General features: G+C 43.0%; 1 protein-coding gene across 2 annotated transcripts; it reads right to left on the bottom strand.

Annotated features, from left to right (window-relative positions):
* Positions 1-2007: 2007 nt before the first annotated feature.
* LOC122056426 (mannan endo-1,4-beta-mannosidase 2-like) lies at positions 2008-9262 on the bottom strand. Of its 2 annotated transcripts, XM_042618373.1 has the most exons (6): positions 8706-9262; positions 8432-8629; positions 8228-8350; positions 7945-8159; positions 7463-7872; positions 2008-2057 (listed from the first exon to the last, which is right to left on the bottom strand). In XM_042618373.1, exons 1-5 carry the CDS (start codon positions 9129-9131, stop codon positions 7476-7478), a joined length of 1359 nt encoding a protein of 452 aa, XP_042474307.1. In that variant the 5' UTR covers positions 9132-9262; the 3' UTR covers positions 2008-2057; positions 7463-7475. The 2 variants fall into 2 exon arrangements, with proteins under 2 accessions (XP_042474307.1, XP_042474306.1); XM_042618372.1 differs by lacking the exon at positions 2008-2057 and having other exon boundaries at positions 7035-7872.
* Positions 9263-11194: the final 1932 nt, after the last annotated feature.

Below are 11194 nucleotides of genomic sequence, written 5' to 3'. Positions count from 1 at the left end.
CCGCTGACCCAGCTTGGAGGTGTCTTAGACCCTCAATGGAGGCGCCTTGGAGCCTCGAGATCAAATTTCCAGAGGCTATTTAAAGGCCCCTAGAGCTAGGAATTCATAACAACTCAAGCAATCAATACTGTAAGCAATTCCTAAGCAACTAGTGAGCTTCCAAAAGTGTAAAAGGCTTCTCCGCCTTCAGAGAAGGAGATTTTTGTTAGTGCGCTTTTCATTGCCCTGGATTAACAATCCTCTTTGTTGTAACCAGGTTAAATTCTGTTTCTGATTTATTTTCTGTCTCCTTAATTTAGTTGCTATTATTTTACTATTGATTTTATTTCTGAGTTGAAATCCGAGGAGGGTATAGTTTACTTTTTGTTTTCAACAATTCACCCCCCTTTTGCCGGCCTCTGCTGCACCTACTGGTGATATCAGAGCCTGATCACCTCAGAAGGACTAACCGCCAACTGAAGCACTACGATCAAGACGATGACCGGAGCGAACATCCATCCCCCGAAGTTCGACGGAGACTTCGCCACATGGAAGCGCAAAATGGAGGTATTTTTTAAAACTGAATTTGACATTCTTTTAATAATGAAATATGACTATGCAGTTCTGAAAGATAAGGAGGAAAACACCTGGATGAAAAAGGAGCAAGCAGATTTCGTCGCCAACGGAAAAGCTGAATTCCACCACCTTAGCATTCTGCCACCTCAGGAGGTAAGTCGGATCAGAAGCTATGACTCAGTGAAAGATCTCTAGGAGAAATTCTTGAGCTTCACGAAGGTACCTTTGAAGCGAAGCTGGCGCGACGCGACATCCTCCGGACACAACTAACAAACCTCCGGATGAACAACGGTGAGAAGGTAGCGCAACTCCAAGCGAGAATCAAGGAGCTGATAACGCAACTAACGAACCTTGGAGAAGAAGTAACCAACCGGGATTCCATCCGATACGCGCTCAATGCCTTCTCGAGGACTTCAGAATGGGCGTCCTTAGTAGATGCTTACTACATCTCTAAGGACTTTGAGGTAAGTAGTTTAGAAAACTTGTTTTCAACTTTCAAACTTCACGAGTCTCGACTTGCAGAAAAACCAGTAGAGAAGTCTAACCTCAACGTTGCCCTACGAGCTGAAAAGGATGATCCCGACTCCGAAGCGTCAATCGACGAAAATGAAGCTGCGTTAATGGTAAGACATTTTAATAAGTTTTTTAAATCTAACAAGTTTAGATCGCAGTCAAGTAAACATCATCAAAAAGGAAGGACAGTCCGGTGCTACAATTGCAACAAAGAAGGGCACATCAAGAATGATTGCCCAAAATTGAAGAGCAAACATAAAGATAAGGAAAGAAGCAAGAAGCCGGCTCGACCCAAGCACAAAAACCTGAAGGCGACATGGGACGACTCTTCATCCTCCGAGTCAGAAGTCGAAGAATTCTCAGGATTAGCTCTACTAGCTAACCATCAGCTAGAAGAAACGTCTAGCTCAGAGATGAGCATTAATGAAGGGGGAGGAACATCATAAGAAGAAAGCAGTAGTAAAGGGGGAGTGTCACCAGATCAGGTAAGTAAGGTACGCAATCTAACCCCGTCTCAGTCTTTTTGATTTATTAAATCGCTTTCTAAAGACTTATTCGAATCAGAAAAAGAAAATAAAGAATTGAAAATGAAATTAGCAAAAGCATGTCCACTTGAGATGTACGATAGTATAAAATCAGAAAATGATAAATTAAAATTAGAAATTGAAAAATTGAAATATGATGCATGCTTAAATAAATTTTCTAAATCAAAATTAAGAACTTATGGAAAATTAATTTGGTACATTAGAAAACACCAGGGTCAACTTAGAAATGTGCCCAAAAATCATGTACCCCCTAAGTTTTTGACCAACCCTGTAGGAAGGAACCTTTATTGGGTTCCAAAATCTTTGTTAGTTTAAATTTCTCTTTTAGTTAAAAGCTTACAGTGAGAAAATTAAACATTGAAATTCTTTATGGAAGCTTTGTCTAAGGAAGTGGTTGTTGCTCCAATAACCAAGAAGGCCTAGTGTCTCGCCACGACCTGGAAGCTAAAATATTGAAAGAAAATGTTTAATTAACTTTCTGAAAAAGTATTAAAAACAAGAATTAAATAATGCGTTGAAAGTTTATCAAACATTTTTTTTACTTAGAAATTTTTTTAATTCTAACTTAGAAATCTTTTATTTTCGTTTGAAATTTTTTTTCCTGGAGAAATTCTAAATAACTTCATTTTGAAAAGTTCAGTTTAACTTAGAATTTTTTAAAAAATTCTAAAAAATTCACTTTTTTGCTTAAATTTTTTTTATTCAATTTAACTTTGAAATTTTTTTCTAAAAATTCGTTTTTGCTACCTTAATAATTAGCTTAATATTCTCTTGGTACCCCATTTTTTTGCTGTGATCAAAGGGGGAGAGAAAGGTACAAGTTTAGGGGGAGTTAGAAAAATTAGAAAAATAATTTTTTTTTACTAAAGTGTGTTGCAATTTTATTTATTGCAAATTTATGCTTAATTATGTTAGTTTAGTAATTTCCTTTAAAATTACTATTTATGTCTATTTTAACCCTAACTTGAATTTGGGTTGATGCACATCAAAAAGGGGGAGATTGTTGGACCCCGTGGTAATTTTGATGTGATCAAACAAGTTGGTTAGGTCCTGTTGTGTTTGATCCCTATGTCTGAGTGTGCAGGAGCTTAGGAGCACAGGAAGTCGAGCGGAAGATGCAGCTAGCGAGAAGGACGACACGGGAAAGGAGCCGACGGGCTCGGTGCGTCCGAAGGACGAGAGAGCTGCGGAAGAGTACTCCGGTGGGCGTGAAGAGCGTGCACGGTGTTCGAGGGGCGTTAAGCCGGGACGGAAGGCTGCTCGAGGAGAAGGCCGGGAATTGGGTTCAGGTGAGCCCTAGTCTGGTTGGCCGCTATCACCCAAAAGTTCAGAGCATCGGAAGCCAAAGCCGGAAAGAAGTAGTGCTGGAATCACTGCTCAAGGCGCCTTCAACAAGGTTGAAGGCGCCTCCAGCTTGAAGGCGCCTTCAATCTGGTTGAAGGAGCCTCAAGCTGGTTGAAGGCGCCTTCAGCCTTGTTTAAGGCGCCTTCAACCTGGTCAAACAGACCGTTTGTGCGCGGATAAAGTTTTATCCGCTGACTCAGCTTGGAGGCGCCTTAGACCCTCATTGGAGACATCTTGGAGCCTCAAGATCAGATTTCCAGAGGCTATTTAAAGGCCCTTGGAGCTAGGAATTCATAACAACTCAAGCAATCGATACTGTAAGCAATTCCTAAGCAACTAGTGAGCTTCCAAAAGTGTAAAAGGCTTCTCCGCCTTCAGAGAAGGAGATTTTTGTTAGTGCGCTTTTCATCACCCTGGATTAACAACCCTCTTGGTTGTAACTAGGTTAAATTCTGTTTCTGATTTATTTTCTGTCTCCATAATTTAGTTGCTATTATTTTACTACTGATTTTATTTCTGAGTTGAAATCCGAGGAGGGTATAGTTTACTTTTTGTTTTCAGCAATTCACCCCCCTCTTGCCGGCCTCCGCTGCACCTACAGAGGCCTCCAGCTCGACCTTTAGGGTTTGTACCTCACCATTTTTCTTATCCATTAATCGTTGATACTCCCCGAACTGAAGCTCATGGCTCGCTTGTTCAGTCATCCGACCCACATGCTCGGTGAGCAGAATGACTTACAATTCTTTGAGCTTCTTAGCTAGGGTTCGAGCTCCTTTGTTCTTTATATCCAAGTCTTCAATGACCTTGAGTTTCCTAGCATTTGTCGAGCTGAGGTGCAATTCAAAATTTTGGGTCTGCTTCCTCAACTTCTCAAGCTCAATGGCTTGATCATGATTTTTATTCTTCTCCATAGTCAGCACCTACTCAGACCTCAAGAGATGCTTATATTGACTCTCCAAGTCATCCTTCAATTGGGTCACCTTAGCAGTTAGTCACTCAACTAAGCCTTAGGAGGTGTCCACTCCCCTGACCGGGGTTTGCGACTATTTATATTTATGACTAAGCGAGGCCAACCTTTCACCCAAAACTGTTTAAAGAAAAGAGTGATCAAGTAGAGCCAATCGGGAAATATAATTACTTAAATACTATGCAAACTCATCCCCATGGAATGTTGACTGAAACGATCAAACAACTCCTCGAGTGGATCGACCACTGCCTGGCTCTAACGTTCGCCCAAGTCTGGGCTAAGGGACCCTGAATTTTAATTTTGTGCTCAAGAGATATGAATAATGCCATTTTTCTGTGGGCAGCCTGAGGATGGCTATAATTCTCCTATAAATGCTCAAGCCAATTGGTTCTGAGTTGGACTTGCTCTTCAATTTAGAGAAAGGGGTTGAATGTATTATGGAGAGATGAGGGGTTGGTTCTACTAGCAGGGGCATCAAATAAGATATAGGTTGAGCAGGGACAGTGTCGATTGGCAGCTCGGCCAAAGAAGGAGTCCAATCGGACGAAGTGGGAGTATATCGGCCGGCTGCTTTCTTTGGAACGACAGAGGTAGAACTTTCTCCCCACTCGAATGGTGGTCGCGTGGTAGACGTAGCAGCAGAGCTGGGCTGAGCGAATGTCACTGATTAGATGGAGGCTTCAATTTAGAGTCTTTTACAACACTGGCACTATATTAACAGCTCAGCAGAAGTTGTGGACTCTCAAGGAACTGCTATGGGCACCAAAGAAGGGCACTCTAGAGATAGCTCCTCAGTGTTGGTGGTGGCATCGCTCCCTGCCACTCGTCTTGCTCCTTCCTCGCCGGTCAACTCTTCAGAGGGTTCGACCGGTAGGAGCCCATTGCTCTCCAGCTCAGTCACCTCGCAGACCTCAAGCTCCTCATTGGCTAACTTTATGGGCTCACTTAACAGAGCTTTCAATATTACTTTAGCTACAAAAAAAGAAAAGAAAATTAGTTAAATCCAAAAACAACAGAAGGAGGAATTTCTCATCGAAGGAGTTAGGCAGCTGAGCGTGAATGGGATTCAACCCAAACATGTACATCACACCCTCAAGAAGCAACTTATGAATATGGTACTTTAGCCCGGTCAGCTGCGTGGTGGTTTGAAGGTAGACCAACAACCATCTATATTTACCCAGCTCGAGAGGATTGGGTAGCTCCATTTACCAACCGATTGGGAAGGTAGCCCGATCGGGGAGTTGGAAGAAAAAATAATGTGACTTTTAGCCCTTATTAGATGAAAGTATTTTGTCAAAGTACACAGCGCCTACTCGGGCTTGAAAGAGAAAGATGCCCGACTCAGATTGTTTTGGGTAATAAAAATAATAAAAAATATACAGGTGTAGGGAGATTCTATACAAATGGAATAGTACTATAACCCCACACAGAAGCCTAAAAGAGTTAGGTACTAGTTACTGAAAGGGAATATAAAAATATCTATAAACTTCAGAGAAAAATGAATGTATCGAAAAATGGAGGCCAGCATAAAGTTGGTCCTTGAAAAGGGGAGAAAGCCATCCGGAGGTGTATGGGGACAGTCGTAGGCAAAGAGGACGATAATCTAGTGATCAGAGGGGATGTGATATTGAGTTTCATTTGATCCACTTCATCGCCATTGAAGTCTGATGAAGTGGTGGTATACCACAAACCAGGGATAACCAGCAGAGGAGGAGCTGAGGAGGACACGAGGAAAAGAAAAGGAAGATCAAAAGTTAAGGAAAGTAGGCTAGAACTTACTAGGCATAGATCGTCGGCGGCAGCAGACAAAGAGCAAGAAGGAAGAAGATGAAAGCCAAATCTAAAGTGATATAGTGTAAAGAATAGCGAAGTCCTTAAAAACCCTATCCTTAGTTATTGGCGACCGTCCGATTGAATGCCTTAGGAAAATGGGATTTGATCTGGGCCATTAAATTTGAAAAGGTGGATGTCATATTGAAGTCCAACAATTACCTGTCACATCAAAGTCCAACAGTTACCTGCCACATTGAATACTTGGCGGCATGAGAGTGTGACATGTGACAGTAAATCATAAGGTGCATTTATGAGGAATGGAGGAAAATCATCGAGCTCATGATGAAAAAATTTGCTCGGCATGCTTTGCATTAATGATAAGGGATTTGATTTATTTTTGAGAAATTGGAATGACTTTAGCTGTAATTAAGCGGCACTGTTGTAAATTAAAGCCCGCTCGAGAAAATGAGGAAGCATAAAATGGCAACAACAAATTAAATCAGGCAGGGAATTGAGTATCCTTGAAGCAACAATATATAAGAACCATATTCCTTTCAACCGAATAGTGGTCAAGAAGGGGAACACTTGGTTGGGGATAAGGTTAATCGAATTTGCAGCCTTCTTCGATTAAACTTGAAGGAGAGGCTTGCGATACGATGATAAAGGTGGATCCCCTAAAATGTGGGTCAAGGCAGGGAAAATCGGCTGACGAGGCAGTTAAAGTCAAGAAATAGTTAAAGTCACCAACAAGAGCGGGGGCGTGCCCAAACTGGATACTGGCTGAGCGGGCCTTCAATGATCGATCGGGCGTGATCGTCCGAATATTGTGCCTTAGGCTGGGCAAGCAGACAAACCTCATTACTATGTATTAACTAAATTGTCCGAATGCCTTAGCCGGTCGGGGCTCTAGTCGATCGGAGCTGTAGGCTGATCGGACAGGTCGATCGGATAGGTCGCTTCTTTATAACAGATGGAATGGTTGAATGTGCACTGGGCCACTAGCTACATTCGACAAGGCTGCACTGACGATCCTCCTGAGTGGTGGTCGATCGGCTTAACACGGGCCCCATGGACATACGATTTCGTACCTTTTTTGAAAGTTTATGCCACGAAAGACAGAGAATATCCTACTGACAAATCGTACTTTCGAAACTTCCAAGCTATCAAATTATAGAGATTTGCAGACTCATTTAAGGAAATGTGTCATAACCACCTTATGGCTTATCCTTTCTTAGTAGTGCTTTGGAAAGTGTGCAAATGTTTGGAGATGTGTGCATAGAGATAACAATGACACTATAAAAGAGATCTTCATCTACAGGTGAATGTATACGATACTCTATAATTTTACACACTCGCTGCTACAGTTTACTTCACTTTTCCTCTTAAAAATTGATTATTGACTTGAGTGTCGGAGGGTCAACGCTGAGACACTTTCCGTTATCCAGCACTAACAGTCTTTGTCTTATGCAGGACAGCGACGAGTCTTTGTTTGATTAACAGCAAAAGCCACACTCCCAGCCAATCTCCTTTTATCACTTTCAGACAGGGTCATTCATTTCTAAAACAATTACTTTTGCAAGAACTTATCAAAGGTTTCTTATTTGAGCTTTCATACATAGCCCAGAGCTTTACAAAGTTTTTTTTATATGTGACTTAGTGAACTTGAATACGAATTTGAGACGATGTTTTGCATCAGTCTTTCTGTTTGCCTAAAGATCATTAATTTCTGATCAACTTTCTGATAGAATTGAGACAAAAGTCTAACCTGATGAATTTGATCAGCAAATTGCAGATGCTGTTCGTGCCAAGTTCTTGCCGTGGCTTAGCGCCATCAGCCGGCACGACTGCTCCTTCAAAAGCCCATCTATTGCCTGCGATTCCCCGGGAACAATACTGAAGTTGTCATTGTAGTTCTCCATTTGGTCGAGAATGAGCAACTGCCAGATGAGTGCGCCGGCCCCGGCACCGTCCATGGCCGCGGAGTAGTAGACGGTGTCAAGAATGGACTTGTAAAATGTAACTCGATCCGAGATGTCAAAGTCCTTGTTCTTGTTCGATAGGCCGAATTCAGAGAACAAGATGGGTTTGGCCAGCTCTTTCTCCCCGTCTTCGATGTGGGATGTCATCCATTTGTAGGTGTGGCTTGTTTTCTCACTAATATTTGCTTGCAGCAACCTGCAAAAGATCGATTGTCGAAATGAGTTGTTAGAGATTTATACGCAATTAGTCGATCGACGGATGATTTACCATTTATCAGGATAAATATGCACCGAGGCGAAATCGATGGCCGGAATCTTGGAATTGCGCAGGAAATCCGAGCCCACGTCGGCGTACCATTTCTCTGGGTTCACGCCTTTCTTCTCCGCCGAGCTCGTCGGCCCATAAAACCCCTCTAGCCCTACCGTCAGCAGATGCTTCTTGTCGATCGCTTTCACATGCTCTGCCATCTCCTCGATCCATTCCTGCGCTTCTTCCAATCCAAAAACATAAATTTTCAAACAAACTAATCGATCCAAATGCAAGAACATACTTGAAGTGTGTCGCCGGACACGTCCGAGGCACACCGGGGCTCGTTCATCAACTCCCACGCAAAGATCGTTGGGTCCTCTCTGTACTCGATTCCGCTCAGGTGATTCTTCCTCGTTAATATCGTCTGTCAAGGAGGCGAATTCGATCGTCAGCTTCAAGGGTAATTCAACTCCGAGATTCAACTGCAAGAGAGCTCTGCATATACCTTGAGATAGATCTTGAAGTAACTTCGGATGGAGGGATCGAAGAAGAATGAATCATTCGAAGCGCTCAATCCGAACCCTTCCTCCCACGCCCACTTCACGTACTGCGTCTTCCCGCCGTGGCGCCGCCAATTGTTTACCAGGCTGAGCAGCAGCCTGATCCCATGTCTTTGCGCTTCCACAACCACCCAATCCAACGCCTGCAACAATCGCTTACAGTTTTTTTCGGCTGTTTTTCATGTTGTTGAGACAGGGAATGAACTAGAGATCTGATACCTCGAAGACTGTCTCATCGAAGATGCCGAGGGAGACTTGGAGGGCATGGCGATCGCCGTCATGGAAGGCGTAGGTCCTGCACACGGTGAGCCCCAGGTTTGCAGCGGCTCGGAAGATCTCCGTGACTCTGCCTCTGCCGCCCTCCTCCACTGCCTGATCCATCAGCCAGAAGGAGTTCCACCCGTTGACGTAGAAGACCCTTCCGTCCACCATGAACCGGATGCCATTCCTCACCACAAAACTCTGCGTTGACTTCTGATCCGGCTGGAGCTTGAGAGCGTTAACAGTCAAACACGTTACCAGAATGCACAGGGCAAAGCCAATGGCTAGGCGCAGCAGCCCAATTCTTGGTCTCAGCCTCTTGCCGGAGGGCTTAGCGCCGGAAGTAGAAGGCTTGCCATTCCACCTGCTCCAAGGGCTATTCATGGGATCCTCTCTTTGACCTTGGATTCAATCAACAACTTTTATCGTGGAGTAGTTTGCAGTTACAGAAAGGGAAGGACGAGAGAGGAGGAAGAAGAAGAATGGTCGACGACGCGACTTTTTCACGAAGGAAATGCTCTGACCCGGCCAACCTTCTGTTGAGTTTTGTATTTTTAATTCAAAGTATTTTTCTTCTTTTTAGTTGTTATGATAATGCATATGTGAATATATTTAGTCCTATATTACTAAGCTAAGAAGGTTAGAAGACCTTATATATGAATCCCTTCCATCCTTGCTTAGCAAAGTTAAGGGGACATACACGTATGCGCGGGCCGAGCTCAAATCAAGTGGTTTCGGAAGGTTCGAGCCGGAAATCCATAAACTGGGTTGAACCACCGATGCACTTGGCAAGGCGCGTGAGGAAGCGACGCTCTTCGAACCAACGCTTTGGTTCGCTGGCGAAGCAGTATCCCGCGCGTGAGGAAGCGACGCACTTCGAACCGGCGCATGCTTTGATTCGTTGGCGAAGCAGTGAAGTGCGACGTTCGTCTTGGAGTGCACCTACGGACGACACAAGTGGTTGTCGGATCTTGGGAGAATTTTGCCGGAGAGCCTCTGCACCGTGGGCGGCAATAAGCAGTCGGCACGCCGACGCTTCAACCGGAAGATACCAATTTTCTTACCTATTTATTGCATGCTTACTATTTTGGTGCAATTTACTACCATGTTAGTACTCTCCTATAAACAATAATTTTAGAGAATTTATTGTAAGCATCAATACACATGATGAATGATAGGGTAACGGGGTCTGATGAGGCTAGCGCCAGACCCGAGAGATTTTCGGGCAAAACTTCAGACGTTGGCAACAACGGATGAAATTTTGGCTTACTACGCTAGGGCTATTCTCCGTTATAGAAACAGATCCTCCTTCACTTGATGAAGAGGAACCTACCTATAGTGCTGCCTTACAGAGGTTTAAGCAAAGGGATTATCTCTGCCATGGGAGGATCCTGTCTGCCCTCTCAGACGCACTATTTGATGTATACTGCTCAACGACTTCGGCTAAAGAGCTTTGGAAATCTTTGGATAAAAAATACAACTCCAAAGATTCTGGTTTAGAAAAGTATACTGTGACAAAATTCCTAAACTTCAAAATGGTTGAAGGCAAATCTGTGGTTGAGCAGACACATGAATTCCAAGTTCAAATTCATGGTTTTGCTGAAGGAGATATGTCATTACCCGAAAAATTTCAGGTCTTGTCTATCATCGAAAAATTGCCTTCAAGTTGGGAAGATTTTGGCATGACTTTTAAACATAAGAGAGGTAAAATCTCTCTAGAAGATTTGATGATTGCCTTAAATATCGAAGAAGAACATCAGAAGCAATATAAAGATCATGATAAAAGAATACCTATGGATTTTATTCCAAAGGCAAACGTAGTAGTCTCATCTAATAAGAAAAAAATTCAAAAATCATAAAATGAAGAACAAGATGAAACTCAAACCAAAGGTTCAAAAGAAAAATGGAACCAAGCCGTGCTGGACATGTGGACAAGTTGGACATTATGCCAAATTCTGCCCTAAGCAAAAGGACAAGAAGAAAAACCAGAGCAATATGTCCAACACCAAGACACAAGCAAATGTTGTGATTGCTCGTGATAGCACCAGCGATAGGTTTGTTACCTTCAAACCCGAACTAAACTTGATCTATCAACCCAATGAATGGTTAGTTGATACATGTGCTAATGTGCACTTTTGTGCTGATCCCTCTGCCTTCCTTACTTATCAGGTAATTAAAGGCACTTCCGTAACCATGGGGAACCATTCTGCAGCCAGGGTGTTTGGGATAGGACAAGTTGACCTGAGGTTTACCTCTAGAAAAGTCCTGTCACTGCATGAGGTGCATCATGTTCCAACGGTCCGTCGAAATTTGATTAGCGGGTCAAAGTTAGTCCGCGCTAGTTATGAGATGAACTTTAAATGTAATAAAGTTGTAATATTACATTTAGGAACATTTATTGGAAAAGGTTACCTTAATGAAGATTTATTTAAACTCAATGTAGAAAA

This window comes from Zingiber officinale, chromosome 3B (assembly GCF_018446385.1).
Source record: "Zingiber officinale cultivar Zhangliang chromosome 3B, Zo_v1.1, whole genome shotgun sequence".
Classification (NCBI taxonomy): domain Eukaryota; kingdom Viridiplantae; phylum Streptophyta; class Magnoliopsida; order Zingiberales; family Zingiberaceae; genus Zingiber; species Zingiber officinale.
Note: the sequence above shows the minus strand (reverse complement) of the source record. Positions and strands in the feature narration are given on the sequence as shown.

What these genes read in the sequence shown, in the direction of transcription:
- LOC122056426 (XM_042618373.1), bottom strand. Translation starts at nt 9,131, where the DNA reads ATGAATAGCCCTTGGAGCAGGTGGAATGGCAAGCCTTCTACTTCCGGC. An exon ending in ACTTCAAGATCTATCTCAAG is followed by an intron (nt 8,351 to 8,431) that starts GTATATGCAGAG and finishes CCTCCTTGACAG; the next exon opens with ACGATATTAACGAGGAAGAA. An exon ending in CATATTTATCCTGATAAATG is followed by an intron (nt 7,873 to 7,944) that starts GTAAATCATCCG and finishes GATCTTTTGCAG; the next exon opens with GTTGCTGCAAGCAAATATTA.